This window comes from Chaetura pelagica, unplaced genomic scaffold (genome assembly GCF_000747805.2).
Source record: "Chaetura pelagica isolate M959 unplaced genomic scaffold, ChaPel_1.0 scaffold224, whole genome shotgun sequence".
NCBI classification, from domain to species: domain Eukaryota; kingdom Metazoa; phylum Chordata; class Aves; order Apodiformes; family Apodidae; genus Chaetura; species Chaetura pelagica.
In genome coordinates, this window is record NW_009953316.1 from 1,664,930 (window position 1) to 1,689,387 (window position 24,458).

General features: G+C 41.5%; 1 protein-coding gene across 1 annotated transcript in view; it reads left to right on the top strand.

Moving 5' to 3' along the window:
* EXOC4 (exocyst complex component 4) overlaps positions 1 to 24,458 on the top strand; it is a 390,906-nt gene that overhangs the window by 89,546 nt on the left and 276,902 nt on the right. The window contains exon 8 of the mRNA XM_009998103.1: positions 20,932 to 21,077. Coding sequence (XP_009996405.1) covers positions 20,932 to 21,077 — 146 coding nt within the window. The remainder of the gene's footprint in view (positions 1 to 20,931; positions 21,078 to 24,458) is intronic.

Genomic DNA, 24,458 nt, shown 5'->3' on the forward strand with positions numbered 1-24,458 from the left:
GGTTTCTGGGCTCCAGCGCACAGTGCTGGCTCCTGTTTTTTATCACCCATCACCCCCAAGTCCTTTTCCTCTGTGCTCTTCTCAATCTGTTGCCCTCCCAACCTGTATTGGTGCTTAGGACTGATAAATTTGTGACACGTTTAAGCAATTAGCAAGTGTGTATTGAGGGGGGAAAATAATATTATTTGTTGAGCTTCCTTGGTTCTAAATTACCCAAAGACAGGAAAGTGGGTGTCATTGATGGAAAGCTTAGTAGCATCTTACTGTGCAAACAGTGATCCAATCTAATGAGATCCTAGGGTACATGAAGGATGAAAATAAAGTTCTATGTTGCCTTTATAGAATGAGTGCTGCAAGCCTCAGTCTGTAGGTCTCTGCTCTGGATTGTCTCTCTTCACCTTGAAGGATATTGCATAACACAAAGGGATTAGGAGAGGTTCAGGGGTGGTCATAGTGCATGTGCAAGTGGTCATCTGGAGAGATTAGAAGAAGCTGGGATTGTTTCCCTAGGAAAGATAAGAAACAAAGATAAGAAATGATAAAATAATGGGTGGGATTTCAGTTCCTGTTCCTTCCTGCTCCAAGAGCAAGGAATAAGGGTCTTCAGCACAGCAGGTTTTGGGTAAGAAGCAGTAGGTTGTTGATGTGACTACAGTTAAATTGAGGAATTGCTTCTTGAGTCAAAATCAATTCTGCCAGGGTCTGTGATCTTCATGATTTATTACCTCTCTACAGGTTGAAAATCTGTAACCAGAAATGGGCTGCAGAATGCAGGCACTTGGGTAGATCTTTGCTCATAAAGTGTGTTGCAGCACTTGGTGTTTCCCCACAAGTTTGTTATGGGCGGATTTACACATGAAGAAAATGAATGAAACTCCTTGTCTGCTTTGCTTGACAAATGTCAAATTAAGATCAAATTGTTGTGATTTAGGTGCTTCTCAGTGGGTTCTATTTTCTGCTTGTGGAGACTTTCATCCAAGTTTGTACTAGCTCTTGTCCTACAATCCTGCTTTCTGCAGTAACACGAATGAGTTCAGTTTTGAGGGCATCAACACTTGACTGAAAAGATGGACAAATCTGAAGAAAATACTGTAAAATCCAGTGGTGCAAAACCTGTGTAACTTAACAACAAAACACTTTTAATGTTTGTTTTGCATACACCTTCTTTGATGCCACTTGAAAGGCCCAAATTGAGTTAAGAAAGATTGATGGGGGTGAGGAGGGATATTGGTTATATTCTTAGTTCTGGAAGATCAATACTGAATTAAGTGTTAGAGAAGTGGCCACAGAAAATCTGGACCATCCAGAGAAAATCAAGATCATATCTTAATGAATAAAACCCACGAGAGTGTTGTTTCTGTGTTGTGTTTTCTGAGTTTTCCTCTTAAAGCCCTGGATGATTCACACTTGACTGACAAAAGTTTCACTTTGGACATTTCTACAGGTTTGGTGTAGATATGTGCCCTGGTTAGTGCTGCTTCTGAGCAAAAGATGGTAGGACAATCAATGTATAGGGATTTATAGAGGCCAGTGGTTATGGGAATGACCATGGGAAATGCTTCAGCCAGGGCTATTGCTCTTTGTCCAATGACTACATGTCCCTGTAAATGGTCCCTCCCCAGCTTTGCTGTAGCCTGTTCAGGCACTGAAAGGTGCTCTGTTTCCTCAGAGCCTTGTCCTCTCCAGGCTGGGCAACCCCAGCTCTCTCTTCCTGTCTGTGTACGGGAGGTGCTCAGCCCTCTGGTCATTTTTGTGGCCCTTCTCTGGACTTGTTCCAACAGGTCCATGTCCCTCTTGTGTTGAGGGCTCCAGAGGAGCCTCAGATACAAATCCCAGGCAAAACATGCAGCAATTATGAGGTAACTTTTACCTGCAATTCAGTAGTTTAATGGTTGGTTCTATTTTGTGACATGAAAAGATACAGTGCTGTCAAAATTCACTGATTTATTTTTTCAATATGTACCTATATTCTTCCCTTCCCCCTCTTTCTTTTACATACTGAGTACAGACTCTGGTTGGACACGAGCCAACCAAGTAGCAAAACTGGGCTGAGTCTTGTCACAGTTTCTTCTTCCCTTCAAGGTCCCTGCTGAATTTATATACAGGGGTTAGACGACTTGTGGTATTTTATTTTTCTCTTATCCACACACCCTCTCTGTCTCCCAACTTGGCCCTTGGTCATAATCATTGTTCTCCCTTCTGCTCCATCATGGCATAAGCAAGACCTTTGTCTAAGGAGAATAACATCTTTCAGAAATCTCAGGAAATTCTGCAAGACCATAAAAAAGGAAAAGCTAGACACAGCCTTGTAAAAAGGGAGTCAGGGAAGCAGGGGGAGAACCCAGGGACTTGTAAAACAGTTGTTTCAACTCTGACTTCTCAAAAAATGTAGAAATCTATAAACTGTTTTAAGTAACAAAATCAGAGGAAGAATTGCTGGTGCTGTACATCAAGCATAAGCTGTCAACTGATTTTATTTCCTTCTGAGAGGGATTGTGGAGGAGAAAGGAGCAGTGGGTGGCCTATGTCCTGGCAACAAAGCCTCTTGCTAGTGTTTAATGTGTTGGCTTTTTTTTTTTCTCATAACTGACTTGGTGAACTATGCTATAGATAAAATTGTAGTGAGGTAGAGTAAACAACTGGCTGGAAAAGGAGAAGTTATGAAGGGTTTGTAATTAAGGGATTTATCTAATGGCTCTTTCGAGTGCTCTGTCTGGGGCTTGGTACTATTCAGTGTTTTTGTTAATGTCTTGAATAATGCAGCAGAGACTTGTAAAGTGTGCAAATACCATGCTGGAAGGTGGGGCTTCAAAGCATGTTGGAGAATACAAGTAGGATTTGGATAATCTTAATAAACTGATTTTGAAAGGAGAGGTAAACATTTGGCTATTTCCTTGTATGGATGTGAACTGCATTGCTGGTTGTGTCTCATCTTTGGCCAAGGCCTTGTGTGCTACATAGGGTCATAAATGGGATGTGATTAGGTTGGAAGAGGGGAGATTTAGGTTAGATATTAGGAAGAAATTATGGAGTATGAGGGTGGTGAGACACTGGAACAGGTTTCCCAGGGAGGTTGTGGATGCTCCCTCCCTGGAAACGTTGAAGACCAGATTGGATGGGGCTCTGGGCGACCTGGTGTATTGGAAGGTGTCCCTGCCTATGGCAGGTTGTGACTGGATGATCTTACAGGTTCCTTTCAACCCAAACCATTCCATGATTCTATGAATCACTGTGTCGCAATCAAACTCTTTTCTCCCTTTTGGAGAAATTTGAAGGGACTGAGGGTCTGCATGTGGTGTCCCCCTCTCTCAGAGGAGTGACCAGCTGTGGGAAAGCAGCCAACCCTCCCCATGCCCACAATAAATCCAGTTGATGCCGAATGTAAGGGTTACGAATTAAGCAGTTTATTTAAGGGATTTAACAGAATTTAGGGAAAGGAGGTTCAGTAAGGGCAAAGAACAGTAAAGGATGACAAAAGCAACTTGAGGTAGAACTCCAACAGTTACTGTTTCCCACCCAACAGTACTTGTGTGTGTGGGGGTGGAAATTGAGGAGAGGGGGAGGAGATGAAGGGCAGGCCTGATGCTGACTTTTCCCCTCTGTGGGGTTGTGAGATGCGTGTGTGTATGTTGGCCAGGAAGAGTGAGGAAGAGGGGTGTATCAAGTAAATCCTTTACCACACTCCAGAGACAGCAACAATGTTGTGGTGTTCCCACCTGGAGCCTTTCTTCCCCCTTATGGAAGGCAAGTTGTTGTTTAGTTCCTGAGGAAGGGGAAGACAGGGAGCCTGAGGAGCAGCCGTTTTGAGGGGTTTAGGTCACTGCTTCATGAGGCAGCCAGTTGCTCCAGAGAGGGGAGGGATCCCAGAGGGATGCTGACCCTCACACTATGTCACAAAAAGAAGTCTGGTATTGCCCTGCTGAGTACCAGAGGAGCATGGTCTGCAGGACATCTGGAAATAATCCTGTTATAGACATTGTTGAAAAGAATTCAGGTGTTGTCCTATGTCCTCTTTGACCATATCAAGGAAGAAGCCAAAGAATAGACAGGGAATTCAAAGGAGATCAACCAGCATGATCAGAGATTTAGGAAAAAAAAATGACTTGAGTTAAAAAGGAACTATTCAAGATTGAGGGAGGACTCTTACTTTCAAATATATCAAGGCAGTTGAAAAGTGGAGGGGAATCATGTTTTCCGGGGTATGATCTGATAGGAAGTACTGAGCTTAAAGACCAGCAAGGGAGACAAGAGCATTTTGTGTCTTTGTCTGACCTAAAGGCTGATGTGTATAAGGAGTGAATGATTTAGGGATGTTATATTGTTGTTGTGTAGCATCCTTAAAAACTTCCGAGCATCTGTCAGGCATGACAACATAACTGGTTTATTGGGACATGGGGATGGAGTAGGTGATCTCTTGAGGTCTCTTCCAATTTTCTGTGATTCCAGGAAAATCACTGGGATTATAGTCCTGCCATCCACTATGATGGATGAAATGCTGGAGAGTCAATCCACCAGCTCTCCAGTTATCAAAGCTTTGAAACTTTTGTCTGTTTGATTTAGTTCTAAATACTGCCTTGCAAGTTGGGATTTGGAAGAACAAGACATTGCAATTAAATGTAGAATTAACGAAAGGGGGAGGGCGCGCGTTGCATTTAACTTCACACTTGTGGTTTAAGTGCCAGAATTAAAATCATCAGCTCCCTGTGTGGTCTCCTTATTTGTAAGAATTCAAGTGACATTAAAATTGGATTAGTAATGAGCTTTTGGTTGAAGGACCAATATTAAAATCAAGGGAAATCTGAAGGAGGAGGGAGGGGGAGTGGTGGTTTCCTTGTGAAGTCTCTGTTGGCAGTGACGAACTGTGCATGTGTTTACGTGGATGCACATGCATCTTCCTCCTCTGAAAAGCTGTATCCTCATCTCAGCCATGTACCAGAGTTTTACTTGCCCTGATTTATCAATTATTTACACTTGGGCTGTGATGCATTTAAACTTTTTCAAAAGAAAGGTATATCTTAGGCCTCCATTTATGACTGATAGGATCGGAGCGAAACACAGCAGACTAATGGAAGGGAATAAGAAGGAAGCACTTGGGAGCTGCTGGCTCATACTTGACAGTGATTTGTATGTCTGCAGGTTTTAAAGTGCACAGTGTATTTTTAAATGTGCCTGTTGTCTTTGTTTGACTGTGACCTGCTCTCACCTATGGAGGGATTGCATTTCAAAGGCTAACTGTGGTCCCAGATTTTTTTACCCTTCCTTTGAGCCACCTTACAGATGCATCTCTTCTCAATGCCATTGTTGTCTACATCTCAAAGCTAAGACTCCAACCAAGACCAGATCCCTAGTATGCTTGACACTGAACAGATACTTAGCAAAAATGCTGTGTTAAATGTTGCCTGAGACAAGGAAGATGACTTGAGAAAGAGAAGAAACAAAGGTTGTGCTGCAAACTGATGCATGAACTGAAAATGCTCTGGGTCCCTGATTCCTGGTCCAGTAGATTTATTCCATCTTGTGTGGTCTCTTTTGAGCCTCCCTGTTTTATCAGTTGTAAAGAAAAGTGACAAAACTCCCGACCACATTATCCAGCTGAGTAACCAAGTCCTCTGTCCTTCTTCTCTTTTCTGTCAGCTTCTGTGGATTGTGGTTTTTGTAAAATTTTATTTGGTTTTTTGATTTGTTTTTTTCATTTGAAGAAATTCTTAGTCAAGTGATGCTGAACACATTAACAGGATGAGGGAGAACTCTAACACCTCATATCTATTGAAGATAAACTTATTGCATCAAGAAATAGGTAAATCATCACTACCAACATTATTAGATTGCAGAAGACAATAAATTTAGACTCTGTGAGTCACAAATGTGTTAAAAACCCCCTCACAAATATCTGAAACAGACATAAGTCAATACAGGTTTTGCCTATTTGCTTCTTCTAACTCTTGTTCATGGTTACAAATTGTCAAGTAGTTTATCTTTTTAGCTAGATATGTTACATGTACCAAGGCATAACTGGACACACTTACCTACAATGGCATTAGTGAGCCAGGTTTGCACATCTGACTGCAGTCGTGTGCCATGGAGGATGGGATTGGCAGATTACAGTTTGCTAGTTTAAAAATCAATGCTCAGAAGCTTGAAATTGTACCATAGTATTATAGAATGGTTTGGGTTGGAAGGGACCTCAAAGATCATCTAGTCCCAACCTCCTGCCATGGGCAGGGTCATCTCCCACCAGACCAGGTGCTCTAAGATCTCCCCTGGAGCCTTCTCTTCTTCAAGCTGAACACCCCTAACTCTCTCAGCCTACCTCCAGAGCAGAGCTGCTCCAGCCCTCCCATCATCTCCATGGTCTCCTCTGGTCTATGTCCTTCCTGTATTGAGGGCTCCAGAACTGGACACAGTACTCCAGGTGGGGTTTCACAAGTGTGGAGTAGAGGAGCAGAATCACCTCCTTCAACCTGCTGGCCATGCTTAAATTGTAGGTAATCCCTTTATCAGTTTTGTTGAATTTGACAGTCTTCTCTTTTTTCATGGGAATTCAAGAAGGTTGTTTTAATTCTTTCAGTAGCATGAAGCAATGGCTGGTGTCTGAGCAGTGTTCTGAGTGAACACTTTCACTTGTTATCTCTGAAATTTAGGAGCGGGAGACAATTGGTGCGGGGGGGGGAGGGAGGGTTGATTGAATCTCAAAGGACAGAATTTGCCATGGTAGCAGCAGCTTTTTTTTTTGAGGAAGCCAGCACTTTAATGGTAGCAAAACTGGCAGAGCACTGAAAGGGGTGGCAGCCATCTGCTTTATCCTGGCTCCACCCAGTGGCACTACCCTGCCAGTTTCACACACATTGTAAAGGACTTCTGCATGTATCTAGGATTTTTTTCTTGGTACAGGATTTAGTGTTGGCTTTTGCAAGGGTTGAGCTGTTGTACAAATGCACTCTGCCTTCTTCCTCCTGTCCCAGACACTGCAGCTTTTGTTTGGACTTACCTGTCTCAGTCTGTTCAGTACGAGACCAGTAAAATGAATATTCAGATAGTTTGGAGCCAGAACAGGAACATAAACTCAAATACCCAACCCTCTGGACTGGATTGCTTACTGATCTGACACATTGTTCTGGTTTCCTTTCATTTTCTCAAAACAAACAAAACAAATTCCCACCTTTATTGTGCACTTGCAGTACAACTGAATAATATTATCATTAAAAATTGACTATATGACAGTAGCCTGAGGATATATTCATGTGAGCTAGTATTTCAGGAGAAAGGACCAGGCTTGGGGATTCCTGAGGAGGAAAATACAGATAAAGTCACATTCTTTATCTCAAAGAATGAAATAGAGGTGTTTTGCAGTAAGGTAGTGAAAGGCTGGATGGAAAAGTCACAGTGCTGTTCAGGAGGGGCTCCTGTCTGAGCTACAGTATCAGTACATTGTTTGCTTTAGATCCTATAAAAACATAAAGTGATGGGTTTTGTATGGCTCTTAGCTTTAAAATGGATTCCTGTTGCTATTGCATTTACACTTTCTTTTGGCAATCTGAGGGAATGTTTTTACTGAAGGAAACAATGACATGCATGATTGGTTTGGATATTGGAAGCCACATGGTGATTCCAGAAGCATTTACGCTTTTCTGAGTAAACAAAAACAATAGTTGCAGGTCTTGCTGGAGAAATTTTATCTAAAATAATTTGAACACTTGCCAAATTGAATGTGTTTTGTCAGAGCACAGAGTATTGTCAGTGCAGAGAAGTACTTTGGAAGTTAAACAGGAGGGGTTCAGCACTTTCCAACCGGAGGTCTCAGGTGGGATCACATGTGAGTTGTCCTGATGAGCGGCTCTCAGCAGAGTCCTTATAGAAGAGTAGAGCAGCACCATCCACCAGGCTGCAGGGAAGGCAGAGGTCAGCTGGCACTGGTGTTGGTGTGCTCACAGTCCCCATGCCATGTCCCTTTGTGTGGTGCCACTTGCCAGTCCAGACTGGAGGGCAGTTAAGTGGGTGCCACAGCTTGACAGGCAAGACACTGTGGTGCCAAACTGGCCTTTGCATATGCTGGTTTGATGCTTAATGTGTGGTTAAAAACAGCCTTTGTTGAGCCAAGAGCTTTTTAGACTGGCTTTAGGGAGAGTCTGTCTTTTCTATTCCAGGTTTCATTCTGGGAATCAATTTGTTTTTTTTTACCTGCCTCTAATATGGGAGGAAAGACAGTATCTACCTGGGAATTGAAAGCCCCTTGCTTCTTCCTGACATTCCTCATCCCTGTGTAGGAATTAATTTCACTCTTCCAACTCTGTCCCTTTAAAGCAAGGAGTAGGAAATGTCTTGAAGGTCACATTCCTCCTTGAAACTAATGATGATGTTTTTCCTAATCCCATTACAAGGTCCCCAGTATCATTAGATGCAAGCGTTACTGTTTAGCTTCATTTGATAAGCTGATGAAAGGGGGAAGAGGCTCCCTGATGCAGAAAGGCATTCAAGTATCTACTGTAATGGAACATGTTCAGAAATGTTATAATCTGCTTAACACTGGCATTTTGGTGGCCCTGTGCTGTACCTTTTGTAGAGCAGCATAAAAGGCAGAAGGGATAGTGATCCTGACGGGTCCTTTAAAAGGCAGGAATGGCTCGTGCACAAGAGCTCTGAAGAATTTGAATTTTGGTGTTTTTTTTTCCCCCAAGCCTGAAAATGGGAATCTTGTCTATGCTGTGAGCTCCCCCCTCTGGCATCAGGATATTTTTTATATTAACGTCAAAGACCCTGAAGCATTACAGAAAGATGCATTTCTGGGGTAAGGTCAGGGACAGTTCTTGCTACAGTGTGATATTAAGCCTCCAAAACCAGAATGCTGCCAGCATTGCTACACACTTCCACCCATTTGGGAATGGGAGGAATATAGAACCATACTTATTGTAAGTTGGACAAAGAGGGTGTCTAGTTCTGAAGTCATTTCAAAGATGTCAAGTGGCCTTATAAGCTGGGCTTGAAATGGTGGCTGCTGGGTTGATGTCAAAGGGGAACATGCCCTTTTATCAACATCTTGGAGTCACTGGGCTTGTTCATACAAGCTTGTTCACACATGGGCTTGTTCAGCCTACATTTGCTGCCTGAGTATTTAGCTGTTCTTTTGTATAAACCCTTCAGACAACTCATTTTAGGGGCTGTTTCTCTCTGTAAGGTGCTTTGCCTCCAGGCCACAGTTGTAGATCCAGATGCAGTTGGATCTTCAAGGACTTGGTCAATTAGAAAATGCCAACATATTTTTGAAGTCAGGGAAACATTTTTTGTGAGCCTGGTGGTTGTTCACCAGGGCTGTTTAGTGCTGTCTTCTTATTAATGCAGTTGAAAAGGCACAAGATCTGAATGTTTGAGTTAATTTTGACAAATGGGCTTTTTTAAATGAGATGTCATAGCTGTTCTTGCAGGATCTGTTTAAAAGCCTTTTATATATAGTAAAGCAACAACACTGGGTTTAACTATAGCAGATTTCCCTTTTTTAAATCCACTTTTACTCCTTTTTATGCTTGACACAAGTTGTTAAATGGCTTGTGTGGGTAATGCCTCCTGTTACAGCAGCAAATCACGAAGAGGTGGATGGAAATTTCCTTGCTTGTCCTCCTTTTCAGGTGACTGAGATCAAGTTTTTAATTGATCTGGAAAGAGATGAAGCAACTGGTGGCTATACAGTTCTCTTAATTAACTTGCATTGCTTCTTACACCATTTCTTTCTCACTAGTTGATATTGCTTAGGGGCAGAATCTGTCTCTTCAGCTTCCACTGTCAAATTTCTTTCGTGCTCTGGTTTGGGAGTATTATGGTTCACTGTACCTGTATTTTCTTGGCTGATTTTTCTCTCTGCACTGGGCTAGCAGTTACTATAGCTGCTACAAAGCTTACTGGGAAAGTACATTCTTCTAGGATCAGGTGCGGTTTGGCGTTAAAATAACTCAGACATAAAATCCAGGTTTAAGTATTTTTTATTTTTTTAAGAAATGGGGGCAGTTTTCTACTAGTTATACAAATATTCAGGTACTTATAGTTTGTTTTTTTCAGTTGACATGTATGATGGCATATGAAGGTGTGTGCTAATTTGTTTGCTGTATAATCAAATTACCTTGTATGTGAAATAGGTGAGCCAGTCTCTCTGGCAGGTGATCCCAGTGTCTCTGTGACCCAAGACAAAGGTTCTCAAGTCCTCTGAGCTAATCCCAGGTGCATTTGCTGTTAGGATTTGAACCCAGTGTTGCATGAAATGTTTTGTAGTTTGTAATGTTTTGCTATAAAGTATCCTCTTAGGGATCCCACTTGGGTCTGGTTATCACGAGAGCTCTGTAGGGAAGTGCAGAATGCACACACCAATGAAGAATTTCATGTATCCCTACAAATCAATTGAAATTGGAAGCTGGAATCCTAGTTAATTGGAATAAATCTTAAGTCAGGTTTCAATGGAGGCTTGGACTTCTGTCTGACTGACGTGTTCAGTTTTTATGTTATGAGTCTGTAGGTTACCAATGTGTAGGTTAGATTAATTACCAGCAGCAGCACGAGGGAGGGAGCACAGAGCTTGTACTACTCAGTCAGTGTGAATGTCCTGGGTAGCTCAGGGTTCAAGTTCAGGAGCAGGAAACCCCACGCCTGGATGCCCTCAGTAGTATTCAGCACCAAAACACGAGCTGCTCACAGAGCTCTGTACAGAAGTACTGAATTTCATCCTGATGAAGTTTTTTATACTTTTGACTGGTGATAACTGATGGGCTGTACCCTCACAGGAAATAAATCTCTGCAACTCAGATTTATGAGGACCCTTATGTTTATTTGGCAGCATGACACTTGTTACAGGGATCAACTGAGTGAGCAGGAGGGAAGCTGACAGGTTGAAAAATGTTCCATCCGATTTCTCAACTGGACTTCTGCAGTTGTGGAGCCATAAAACTTTTCTTCTTGTTTTTTTCTGGAAAACTTGAGTTTGTTAGGGAGCTGAGGACTGGGAGATGTACAGGTGCTTTCTTAGGAAAATATCCCAAGGCATTTTTGTTTTTCTGTGCTTAGGGATATTGCACGTTTTTGTCAAGTGCCTGATTAAGTTTGACATTTGAAAATATAACTTCACGCAGAAGTAAGTACTGTACTTCTGAGTATTTAATTAAGATGTTTAGTTCCTGTCAAGGCTGGTAGTTTCTCTTTCCTGTTAAGGGCAATACATCTTCAACTGCTGAAAATTCAGAAACCTGTACTTAACCTTTAATTGTCATTCCAGTTATGTTGAAATCTGATTAACAACTTTGAAAGTTCAGGAGCTGCGAGTAAATGCAATTAAAGCCCTTTCGGAGTCTGTTACTAAGAGCTGGCATTTAATGAAGACTGAGGGCACACTACTCTTGCCATCTACACTATAGCATAATGTCTTAAGCAATTAGTTAAAGGCATGAAATACATGAAGTGTGCTGTATTATCCAGGAGTTAACATGGTTGGTATTTAAGTAGCATGCTGGCTTCTCCTCCCTCTGCTGCTGCTGGATTGTATGTGCCAGTTTGAGTAGCAGAAGCTCAGATCAGTCAGATTCAGTGTAACAGTTTTCTCCTGTGCATGAGAACTGCACATTTCTTTCCTTAGACAGAGGATGCTGTGAAAGGTGGGTGTATACGTAGACACTAAACGTGGGCAAATAGAACCTCTTTCTTAGTGATTCAAAAATGTTTACTTCACTTCAGTGATAAACACAAGTTTTAAACTGTGTCCTCCCCACCTCCAAAATATGCAGAACCAGGGAAGCTTAGCTAAATTATAATTGCAGAGCAGAAATCTGCAATTACCTGTTCAACTTTTATACTCCTTGACCTTTTCATATGCTACATGAACAAAAGGAAGTCCAGTCAAACTGAAAGACAGCAGGGTTTAATCTTGCAGGAAAACACTTCAGTGTGTGCTGTTGATGAAGCAGGTGGTAATTATGCCTTTCTGGTAAAGTTTGCTGCTTTTTGGTCCATTTTAGAATACAGTTGGCAAGTTATCCATTCTCTGGGTTATGCTGGATTATATATATTTTACAAGTGCTCATCAATCATATCAGAAGAACCATGTGCTAAAATATGTGTATATGATTATATATAAAGATACACACATTTATACTCATAAGTATTTTTCTGTGTAGTCATCAAACACTCGTAGCTATTACAAGTTTCTGCCCAGCAGCCAATTGAGTTATTTGTAAAAAATTCCAAATTGATTTCTTTCTTTCCCCTGAAGCCTTCTGCAAGACTCAATCAAACCCCTCCAAGCTGTGTGAATGTGCAGGTCTCACATGATTCCAGTTGTCGTGCAGATGAAGCATCTGCTTTACTAGGCATCAGGAGGTGGATTTTATTTGGAGCAAATGACTAATCCTCACTGGCTCCCTGCACCTCCCACCTCCATTCTGTTTTGTGTCGGTGAAAAGGGCCTGATAGTAAAATGAGAAAGCAGCCTTGTTCCTTGGATCATTTCTGCTGGCACGATTTGTATTTGCAGAGAAGACTCCTGGAGAAAATAAAATGTTGTATTTTTGTTTTATGACCCAGTTATTCAAATTGACTATTGGAAGCTTAAATAAATTTGTCATCACTATTTCTTTTATTGAAATAAATAAACCAGCAGAACTGCTGGGAAAACTGGAAAAAATGCCCAGCTCCCATCCTGCTTTATGAAGGCCAGATGACTAAATTTCAGTGAAAATGTCTTAACACTAGGGTGGAGATGACTTTCACCATACACCTTTGTGTGAGCCAATACAGGGTTGTTTGTTCTATGGATATTAAAGCCACTAGAGTTAAAAAGCAATTGCAAAGCCCTTCTTGAGGTCTTGGAGAAAAGGCAGCCCCCTTCCAGCATCCCATGCATCACATCTTGCAGAAGATCAGGTCACCTGCTGTAGTCTCTCAGCAGCTTTTTTTTTTAAGCTGCTTATTTTCTGAGCCACAAGTATCAGTTAAGATGAAACTTAAGGTATTGATGCGACACAGGGGAGTGGGGTAAAGTTAGTAATGCAAGAGGCCTTTTATCAGCTGTTTGTCAGCAGTGAGACATGATCTCTCATGCTCTCAGCAGCTGAGAAAGTCAGTGAATACAAACCTTGCCCTGCACAAGGCAGCGTTTGTCTCGGGGCTTGTAGCAGGACCAGAGTTTCACTTTATATCTGTTCAATCAGATAATGATATGTCAGAGGTGTTGGTAAGTCAGAGGGCTAATTAGGGAACACTTGCAGAAAACACAGCTATTTAAATCCTTACCCTGGGCATTTGTTACCCAGCCAAAGTCCCTTTCTTGATGTTGTGGCAGCTTGTGTAAAGGTGGAAAAATGAAATTAATGCTATTCTGTACTGGCTCATTGGAGGAACGTACAGCTTGATGTTGGCAGCTGTGACAGCATGTAACAGTTTCTCTTTTTGCTGTGCTGGCAGCTATGAAACCCAGTATATTAGTATATATGTCTCAGGTGGCTTCAGCTCATCCATACAGTAAGAGCCAGAGCCTGTGGTGCTGAGGTTATCAAGTCCACACATGTTATCAAAAGCTTGTGAAATGAAAAAGTTGGGGTTTTAAACTCTCCAAAGTAATCCGAGCAGGTGTAGGATTCCTTGCCAATTAAAACAGCTTTTGAGAAGTTGTGTTTTTAAAGTAGTTTTGAGGTTAGTTCCCTCCCTCCCTGCCTTCCTGGAGGTAGATGCACATTCACAACTCTACAGTAATAGTTGTGCTAATTGACAATTAGCATTGATAATGAATGTATCAGCTCTGGCAATGATAGTATTATCTGAATAGTTCTGGGGTTATTTTTTACTTCTTCCCAAAAATGAAAAACAAAAGGAATTCTTGCTACTTGTAAAATAATGGAAACAGGTGATGTCTTGAGAGAATTAATTCTGGAAGGATTTTTATTATTATGTTTCAGTTAAATTAATTTCATGGGCAATGAGGAGATTAGATAAAGCAGGTTGTGCAGCATTAAACAGTATTCACAGCACCTAAAAATGAGTTTTGTTCTTTAAGACTTACCTTATTCATAGAATCATAGGATGGTGAAGGTTGGAAGGGACCTTAAAGATAATCCAGTTCCAACCCCCTGCATGGGCAGGGACACCTCCCACCAGACCAGGCTGCACAAGCCTCATCCAACCTGCCCTTGAACACCTCCAGGGATGGGGCAGCTACAGCTTCCCTGGGCAACCTGTTCCAGTGCCTTCCTACCCTCATGGTGAAGAATTTCTTCCTGATGTCTGACCTAAATCTCCTCTTTCAGTTTAAAATTATTACCCCTTGTCCCATGACTGCACTCTCTGGTGAAAAGCCCCTCCCCAGCTTTCCTGGAGCCCCTTCAGGCACTGGAAGGTGCTCTAAGGTCTCCCTGGAGCCTTCTCTTCTCCAGGCTGAAGAGCTCCAACTATCTCAGCCTGTCTCCAGAGCAGAGCTGCTCCATCTGTTTGGTCATCTTCATGGCTCTTCTCTGGACCCTCTCCAACAGCTCCATGCCTTCCCTGTCCTGAGGGCTCCAGAGCTGGACACAGCACTCCAGGAGAGGTCTCACCAGAGCAGAGGGCTGGGTGCTTTGTCCATTGTTTGCCATGTGTGTACTCAGCCCCTATTTTCTTTGTGGTGCAACTTTAAGCAGCAATCTCAGTGCTCATAGAATTCAATTAACTGTGGGGCTTTTTTAATTCCACAATTAGTACAGCATTTTAATTATTAAGACTTTTGGTACAGCAAATTACTGCATAATTAGCTATAGACTAATGTCTTGCATAGATTGCCTCTGCTTTTCTTGCCTTATTCTGGCTCTTTGCTAGTAGTTACCTGCTGTCTCCGGAGCTTCAAGAGTGATACCTCTTTTTGTATGTTTACAAAGTGCATGTTTCAGTAGTGCATCCTACTTGAACTCCCAGCTTTTTTCTTTCAGGATACATTTGGAGTTGCTTTCATTGCCCTTAAAATGATCTATGGCTGGCTATCATCATCTCTCAGGAATGTTGTGCCTCTCCTCCATACATACCTTGTGTGCCATCACCAGGCATCTTTATGCATCCCCCAGGGGATGTATAATAATTGGAATCTGCTCTTCTGTTTTTAACCAGCTTTCCTCATTGAAATCCCATTAGGAAACCTCTCTCCTGCTTTGTTATCTCAGTGTCTGGTTCCTCCTGCTGGGTCTTCAAGGCCTTCTCAGAAGCTGATGGAACTCAGGAGTCCACAGTGTGTCAGTACAGCTGAACTTTGGTCTCTTTGCCCTAGTTACAAGCAACAGGACAAGAGGAAATGATCTCATGTTGCTCCTGGAGAGGTTTAGATTAGATATTAGAAGAAACTTCACTGAAAGGGTTATTAGACACTGGGACAACCACAGGTAAGTGATTGAATCACCATCTCTGGAGGTGTTTAAAAGCCATGTAGATGTGGTGCTTAGGAATATGGTTTAGCACTGGACTCAGTAGAGTTCAGTTAATGGTGGGATTCAATGATCTTAAAGGTCTTCTTGAACCAGAATGATTCTTTGAAATGCCAGTGTTTCTGCAGCTGCCCAGAATGTCAGAGCACTAAGCTGAAAATGAAAATAGCTTCCTTTCAATTGCTAGTGCTGCATAGCAAAGTACAAGAGACATTCTCAGATGCTGAGGGTTTTTCTGGGTTTTTTCTGTCTTAGTTTCCTCAAAGTACAAGTGAGGTAGCTTGAACCTAGGAGAGAAGTCTCCTCTAGCACAGACCTGTTAGTTAAATGCAGACATTACCAGGACCAGTTTTTATTTCCTTTATTACCTCAAAGTGGTATCTGAAGGTGCTGTGCAGCAATGGTACTTGGAACACTGCTGGTTCTTTCATGCAGGGACCTGAGAGCTGGCACTGAGTGGTCTGCTGGCTTTACTGGGTTCCCAGATTATCTCATCTGACCCCTATATAACACAAGCCCTGGTACTTTCTTGAATGAATTTCTGTTTGAAAGAGATGCTTTAGAAAGGCATCCAGCCCAGATTGGGGCAAAAAAAGTCAGTGACATACAGCACAGTGTAACCTTTGATATAAGTGGTTAATTATGCTCTGGATATTATGCCTGACCATTTGTCAAAGCTTGTCCAGCTTCAACTTTGCAGCCTTTGGATTGCTTTAATTTTATTTTTTTAAAAAAAATCCCTAGTGAAGGTGTTTTCATCAGTTCTGTGCCCTCTGCTGCAGGTTTGCAGACTGATCCAGTAACCTCTTAGCCTTGTCTTTGCTGAGACTGAGTTCATGCCTTCTTGTTTTTCTTGCTATAAGTTGTGCCTTCCAGCCTTTTAATAAATTTCAGGCTTCTTTTTTGCATCCTTCCCCTCCCTTTTCCCTGATCTCTTTTTGTGTATGGGGGCCAGGGTTTCAATTGGCTTTCTAGAAGTGAGACCAATACAGAGTGATGCTGTGAACTTTTACTCCTGGGGAAGCTCTTTCTTGGCTTTATATAACCAGTTCCAATCAGGTAATGAACACCCATTGTTACAGTGCGACTGTCTCTTCTGATTATTTTCAGTATTCCCAAATATGGTAGAGTTACAGCTTTGCAACAATAATCCAAGATATCAGGACTTTATTATTTTTTCCCTAGATGTAGAGATTTACCTCTGTTGACATCAAGATTCTTACAGTAGATTGATTAGGTTCTAAATAATAATAATAAAGAAAAAGATATTATTTGATTAATTCTATATTCACTTTATTGTTTACCATTTCCACCCCCTAAAAATGTTGTAATTTCTATAGCTGTAACTTCTATAGCTATTTTATCCAATTCGAGGTGGAAGAAGTTCTGGTCCATTCAGCCCAGAAAGGGATTGCTGCAGCCATATGCATGTGTGTTAATTGGCTGATTAAGCTCTTTCTAATTGCTGTTGCTTTTAAAAATGAAGATGGTCCAAACTTAGGGTGAAAATCTGAAGCTTTCTATCCAATAAAAGCAAAGGGTTCTGGAGTGGTCTAGTATTTTAGCTGGATTACAAAAGACAAAAGGGAAAGTGGAATTAAGATTTCTGGGACTTTGGAAAATCCAGTATCAGTTGCTTCCCCACTTCTGTTTGTATGTGAAGGATCTTGACATATGCCTGCCCATTTTTCTTTCTATAGATGCTGTGTTGGCTTTTAGTGTTTTGCCTTTGTCAGATCCTTGGAAGAATTGTAACTTTATTTCTCCCTGTTTATTTAAAGCTAAATTTGTCATCAGCATAAGAACAACGATTAACCAAGATCTATGTTCCATGAATTCATGTTGCTGGACATGAATTCTATTATTCTCCCTTAATTCTTTTTTAATAGAGTCTTCTATCATCTGTTCTGTGATTTTTGTCCCTGATCAATGTGAGGTGGAGAGGCCAGTAATTATTTAGTCATCCCATTTACCCTTGCAAAATTCAGAGTATGGTGTTAAGTTTAATTTGATTTTTCTCAACACCTCCCCGTGCCCCAAATATATGGAAGCAAAATTTAAATCAGTGTTGATGGTGTAGAGTTTGAAACTGGCATGATTTTTTGATGGAACAAAGTGTTCACACTGCAGCATCCGACTTAATTCAGAGTATACAAGGATGTGAAATATCTTTTACAGCTTTTAATTTCAGGAATAGAACTTATTCAGAGCTCTGTTGTACAAATAGTGAATGAATTTAGCTGTCACCCGGTGGCCAGGTGTGGTTTATTGCCCCTGCTTTGTTCATAGGTCAGTTTTGAGCATGGTAACACATAACTTAGACAACTTCTGGTGGGGCTCAGCCAACGAATAAAAATGTGGATCTGGCGAGTTGTAGGCAGTTCAAGCAGCAGGCAGACATAGAAACTGTTCTGGTTTTGCCCTGTTGCAGTTTAAAAAGACAATGTAGTAGATAGTGGCTGTGATCAGATCAACATGACAGGCTGCACATACCAATATGACCTTTTGGAATCTGAGAATTCAATTAAGCCTCCAAATCCATAAATATTGCTTTTTTAATAAAACATTCTCTATTAATTTTCCTTTCGAAAGAGCAGCTGGAGAAGGGGTGCTTTGTTCTCTTTCTTTCTGTACAGGTTTATTTGTTTGACATTGATGTAAATACACTGCATGGATGGCAGAATCGAATCCTCAAGCAGAAAGTCAAAAGTCCTTGTTAGAGATGAATGGGATGTTGCAAACTTCACAGTCACTCATAAATCTTGCTCTGTGTCTATGTGATTTATGTCTAACAAGGTTTTTGACTGATGGCTTAGCATTTCCTGATCAAGTGTTAGGGAACCAAATCATGGAATCCCTTGGTTGGTTAAGACAAGTTCCTGTTTGCTTTGATAGGCAGGGAAATGTCTGGGTTTTCATTTCTTTTAAGTGGATTTTAAAGTTCTAGCTTGCTGTGGCTTTTAATAAGTTCACAGCCTGGCCACAACTTCTAACACTGAAATACAATACTTATTAAAATCCTCCACTAGGACTGTGAGAGCAGAACTACTGGATAACTTGGACTGGCCAGACACAGGGGATAAATTGAGGCTGATGACATTGGGTGAAGGCCAGGAGTTGCAGAACACCATGAGAAGTGAAAACTTCAGGCTGCTCTTTGCGGCACGTAGCTGGTGTGATTTGCAGGCTGGCCCCCACCTAAATCATCTTGCTAAAAAATTAGAAGAGTTTTCATCTTCATGCTGCAGTTAGAAGCCAAATGTTCTGTGCATTGAAGATCTTTCCTACTTTAACTTCCCTCCTGCTTGGCTGTGTATTGTGACTGCTCAGCCATGCTTACACTTCATTACTTCCTTCTGAAGAGTTTGTGTAACTGTTGAAGACAGGGCACTGAAGCAGAAAGAGCTTTGATCTGCCTAGCACATTTTTTGCCATGCTTCAATTTTATAACTTAAAGATGAACTTAGAGAATAGTTATCAAAACCAGCTCTTTTCTTTTAGCTGCTTTCAGAGCTTCTGACTTTTTTAGAGCCTTGCATCTTACCATCCTGCCCTGCCCATCCAGTAATACTATAAATTAACAATTTTATCTTCTTTTTCCGAAGCTGCAGTGTTTTCAAAACTGTTCTGAATATCTAACCACGAACTCATCTTCTGTTTCTCTGTTTCACTTTTTAACCAACAGGGATAATTCATTACATCCCTACCTCAAACCTCTGTTGCCTTATTGTCATCTTGGATCCAAGTACTGTATCACACCCTTTACATTTCCTACTCCTGGATAAAAAGTGACACCAGAGTCATAGAATCTTTTATAAATAGGCTTAATCCATAAAGGAGAACAAAATACTAATTCTTTCTCTTTTTTTGAAAGAAAACTCAATTAATTTTGAGGGTTTAATTACATTTTTGTGGCGATTTTAGGGTTGTTAATTCAAGTAGAGGAGATGAAATGCAAATACACGAATACAAATAGATCTGGTAAATTACTGTTAAAAATTAAGAGTGATTATTTCTACTCTTAACAATAGGCATGCATTTTAGAAGCTTGTGCTCAGGTAAAGTTTTAATTGAGATGTTTTAGGAGTTGCAGTTTCTTTGTGCTGTTGTGGTTTTTTTTCCTAAGCTATCCTGAATTGTTTCCAATTAGGGGCATGATACCATTTACCTAGATATTTATTGCTATGTAATTTGTTTCAACTCAGACACCAGAGTAGTGATGAATTCCTGTTATTACAGGCAACTCTCTTTGATGGGCTTTGACTAGCTAATTATTAAAATGGAACACATTACTAATAGCCTCTGAGTAGGCAGATTTTTCTGCAAGTAAACAGGGACTTGCTGAATGCACCAACAAAAGTTAATTTTTAAGGGGTTTCTTTCCATCTTCCAGACACAAGGAAATATAAAGTGAATGACTTGGAATCTCTTTCTGCTTCTGTACCACAGAGATGCTTAAAGAGCATCAGGTATCAGGCTACTTAGGTCTTAAAGGGTTTCACTGGGGGGGACTCCCCAATGCCTTCCTGAGTGTATTGGGCTAGAGGAAAATCAGTCCTAAACCATGTTGGCAGAACTGTGGGAATTAATATTTTCAATGGTAAAAGCAGGATGTTTAGTTTGGGAGCCAATAAAGGCCAATTTTTGCAATTTTATCAGGATTTTTTCCAGCATGTGTGACCTGCAGCACATGCACTGCAACACATTCATCAATGTTTTATATTTCTGCGTATAAACATATAGAAAATATATTTTCTATATGTGTATATGGCTATATCTCTTTTTATAAATTGTATATATAAAATATGCTTTTGTAGCTGAACAAATCCATACTGCTAACCTGAATGTTTTTAAGAGCTGTGGTATGTAATCAGTCTGGAAAGGCTAGCCAACAACCCACCCACCATCTCCCTGCTGCTGAATGAATCAGTTTCGGGAGGAGTGGAGACTTGTTGCACGTTTCCTTTGGTACCATCAGGGTTTTGTAGCAGCTTGAGTTGGTCAAGTAATGTAAAATAAGCTTTTACCAAATTAGAGACAGTGGCATAGAAGTCACTTAAATACATGAGGACTGGGCATCAAGAAGGCAGAGACAAACTCTTGTCACGTGTGCCCTGTGACAGGATAAGGGGCAATGGATTCAAAATGGAGCTCAGGAAGTTCCACTTCAACATGAGGAAGAACTTCTTTGGTGTGAGGGTGACAGAGCCCTGGGACAGGCTGCCCAGAGAGGTGGTGGAGTCTCCTTCTCTGGAGACTTTCCAGACCTGTCGGGATACCTGAGTGATCTGTCCTAGTTTTGTTCCTGCTCCAGCAGGGGCGTTGGGCTCAATGATCTTCAGAGGTCCCTTCTAACCCCTGACATTCTGTGTTTCTGATTCTTTGTTTCTGTTAATTAGAAACATTGAGATTTTTAATACATTTTCTAATCTTACAGAGCACCTGAAAATCCCAGGCATTCAAGCTAAGTTATAATGCTGTTTTATTTCAAGTGTTGAGTTCCTCTTCCTTCTGTTGGCAGATGCTGCTGACTGAGTATCTGGACATGAAGAATACCCGCGCTGCCTCAGAGCCATCTGCCCAGCTCAGCTACGCCAGCTCCGGGAGGGAATTTGCTGCATTCTTTGCAAAGAAGAAACCACAAAGACCTAAAAACCCTTTGTTCAAGTAAGTGCTGGGACAATGTTAAAGCTGTGCCTGAGCTGGTTTTGGTCCCTTGAGTACTGCAAAACACTGGCTGCTAATTGGAGTTTTCAGAGTGTGAGAGGAGTGGAAGTTTTGAGATGAGGTTTCAATGCCCAAAGCTGAAGCCTGGATAAGGTGTCTGCTATGGATTCTTTGCTGGTTTTTAAAGTGTGGCTCTTTCCAGGGCTCCTCTTGGAGCTAGGATCCCATTATACAAGCTGCTGGAAAGCATGCAGTGATACATTATGCCTGTCTTTGTCCATGGAGAATTCAGAACCTGTTAAAGAGAGCGATAAAGGAGACTGGACAAAGAGAATTAAGATAACTGTGTAATTACTAGATAGGCTAAGCAGTTAATGATATCACTAACTCATTTAATTCAGAATTCAGAGCAGTAAGAATTAAGTGGTTGGGAGGAGAGTGTAAGAGAGAGGATGAGAGGCTGCATGGCCAAGGGAAGGATTTGGGGGAATGAATTTGATGTGGAAGAAAAGGAAGTGAGGAGTTGCTGGTGAGCAGCACTGTTAGGAGAGGTGGTCTCATTATTAAACCTAGATTCAGGGAAGCTCTGGATTTTCATCTCTTGCCATGACTACATTTGCTGGTCATTCTTTTTGGCCTCTTGGGGATATATAGAAAATATATTTTCTATATGTGTATATGGCTATATCTCTTTTTATAAATTGTATATATAAAATATGCTTTTGTAGCTGAACAAATCCATACTGCTAACCTGAATGTTTTTAAGAGCTGTGGTATGTAATCAGTCTGGAAAGGCCAGCCAGCAACCCACCCACCATCTCCCTGCTGCTGAATGAATCAGTTTCGGGAGGAGTGGGGACTTGTTGCACGTTTCCTTTGGTACCATCAGGGTTTTGTAGCAGCTTGAGTTGGTCAAGTAATGTAAAATAAGCTTTTACCAAATTAGAGACAGTGGCATAGAAGTCACTTAAATACATGAGGGCTGGGCATTAAGAAGGCAGAGACAAACTCTTGTCACGTGTGCCCTGTGACAGGATAAGGGGCAATGGATTCAAAATGGAGCTCAGGAAGTTCCACTTCAACATGAGGAAGAACTTCTTTGGTGTGAGGGTGACAGAGCCCTGGGACAGGCTGCCCAGAGAGGTGGTGGAGTCTCCTTCTCTGGAGACTTTCCAGACCTGTCGGGATACCTGAGTGATCTGTCCTAGTTTTGTTCCTGCTCCAGCAGGGGCGTTGGGCTCAATGATCTTCAGAGGTCCCTTCTAACCCCTGACATTCTGTGTTTCTGATTCTTTGTTTCTGTTAATTAGAAACATTGAGATTTTTAATGCATTTTCTAATCTTACAGAGCACCTGAAAATCCCAGGCATTCAAGCTAAGTTATAATGCTGTTTTATTTCAAGTGTTGAGTTCCTCTTCCTTCTGTTGGCAGATGCTGCTGACTGAGTATCTGGACATGAAGAATACCCGCGCTGCCTCAGAGCCATCTGCCCAGCTCAGCTACGCCAGCTCCGGGAGGGAATTTGCTGCATTCTTTGCAAAGAAGAAACCACAAAGACCTAAAAACCCTTTGTTCAAGTAAGTGCTGGGACAATGTTAAAGCTGTGCCTGAGCTGGTTTTGGTCCCTTGAGTACTGCAAAACACTGGCTGCTAATTGGAGTTTTCAGAGTGTGAGAGGAGTGGAAGTTTTGAGATGAGGTTTCAATGCCCAAAGCTGAAGCCTGGATAAGGTGTCTGCTATGGATTCTTTGCTGGTTTTTAAAGTGTGGCTCTTTCCAGGGCTCCTCTTGGAGCTAGGATCCCATTATACAAGCTGCTGGAAAGCATGCAGTGATACATTATGCCTGTCTTTGTCCATGGAGAATTCAGAACCTGTTAAAGAGAGCGATAAAGGAGACTGGACAAAGAGAATTAAGATAACTGTGTAATTACTAGATAGGCTAAGCAGTTAATGCTATCACTAACTCATTTAATTCAGAATTCAGAGCAGTAAGAATTAAGTGGTTGGGAGGAGAGTGTAAGAGAGAGGATGAGAGGCTGCATGGCCAAGGGAAGGATTTGGGGGAATGAATTTGATGTGGAAGAAAAGGAAGTGAGGAGTTGCTGGTGAGCAGCACTGTTAGGAGAGGTGGTCTCATTATTAAACCTAGATTCAGGGAAGCTCTGGATTTTCATCTCTTGCCATGACTACATTTGCTGGTCATTCTTTTTGGCCTCTTGGGGATTTGGGGGGTTACCAAAATGTACTGTTTTGGCAGCAGTTGCTCCAAGTTCAAATATTCCAAGTTCACAGTTTCTCACAGGATGAGCTGTCTGTGTAATCTTCTGTTATTAGAAGGTTAACTGATACCTGGAGGATTTCAGAGGTGCCTTCTGCTCCTGTCCAGTTATGGGTATTTCCCTCCACCTTTTAGGTTTATTTTAACACTCATGGCTGTTTGGGGTGAGAATTACACTCTTTGAATTTGCTCTGACTTGCAAATACATATTGGAGAAAATAGGAGTGCTCACCTTTTCATGTTGTCTCTTCTGGGGTGTAGCTGGACCACTTAAGTTTGAGGAATAAGGATGCTCTGTTTCACCTTCAGCATTTCCAGGCTGTATATTAGTTTGTCAGCAGAGAGTGAAGGTGGGTATAATTGTTTAAAGTGAAGGTGCATAACCTGAGAGGAACAGGATGTCTCTTCCCCACTCATGGACTTGTCACAGTGTCATTGCCAGCACTGCAGTGACAGCAGCACTTATTGGGGTCTCTTATTTGGTTATCTCTCTTCTGTCAGCTGTCACTGCATCGATGAAAATCTCTGCTGAAATGGAATTTCTCAGTCCACTGAGGGATGTACATGTTTGATGGAGTGTTATTCTTATCTTCTCTCCCATCTTCAGTGCTTTTCATGCTGGGCTGCAGGGCTCCTTTTCTTACCTTTCCATTAGTTCCATCCAAATCAGAGGAACCTTCCACTTGTCATCGGAATATCTGCATTTAATTTCTTGCTTCAGAAGTCTCTTAGGGCAGGGCTCCACTTTGTGTTTTGCTCCCAGCTGGATGTAGGTGTTTGTGCAGTGTCCTGTGGTAGCTGGCTGGAATTTAATTTTTTTAATACTGAGCATTTTTGCTGATTGTGTGTTCCAGCAATAGAGGGAAGAATGAGAACTCCTCCATTGCATCCTGCTTTCTGGAAATCAGTAGCTAACACTGAATCATTGTTTCCCTGTCTTTAAAATCAATGTAATTCTCTAGAAAGAACAATTTGAAAAGAAGTCATGATGTCTTTGGTTGTTTAATGGTAGCTTTAAAAAAAGGAAAATTCAGGTAGTCCATTCACAAGCCTGGCTTGTTTCTCTTCCATAAAATGATCCTGCTCTGGCAGAGGAGTTGG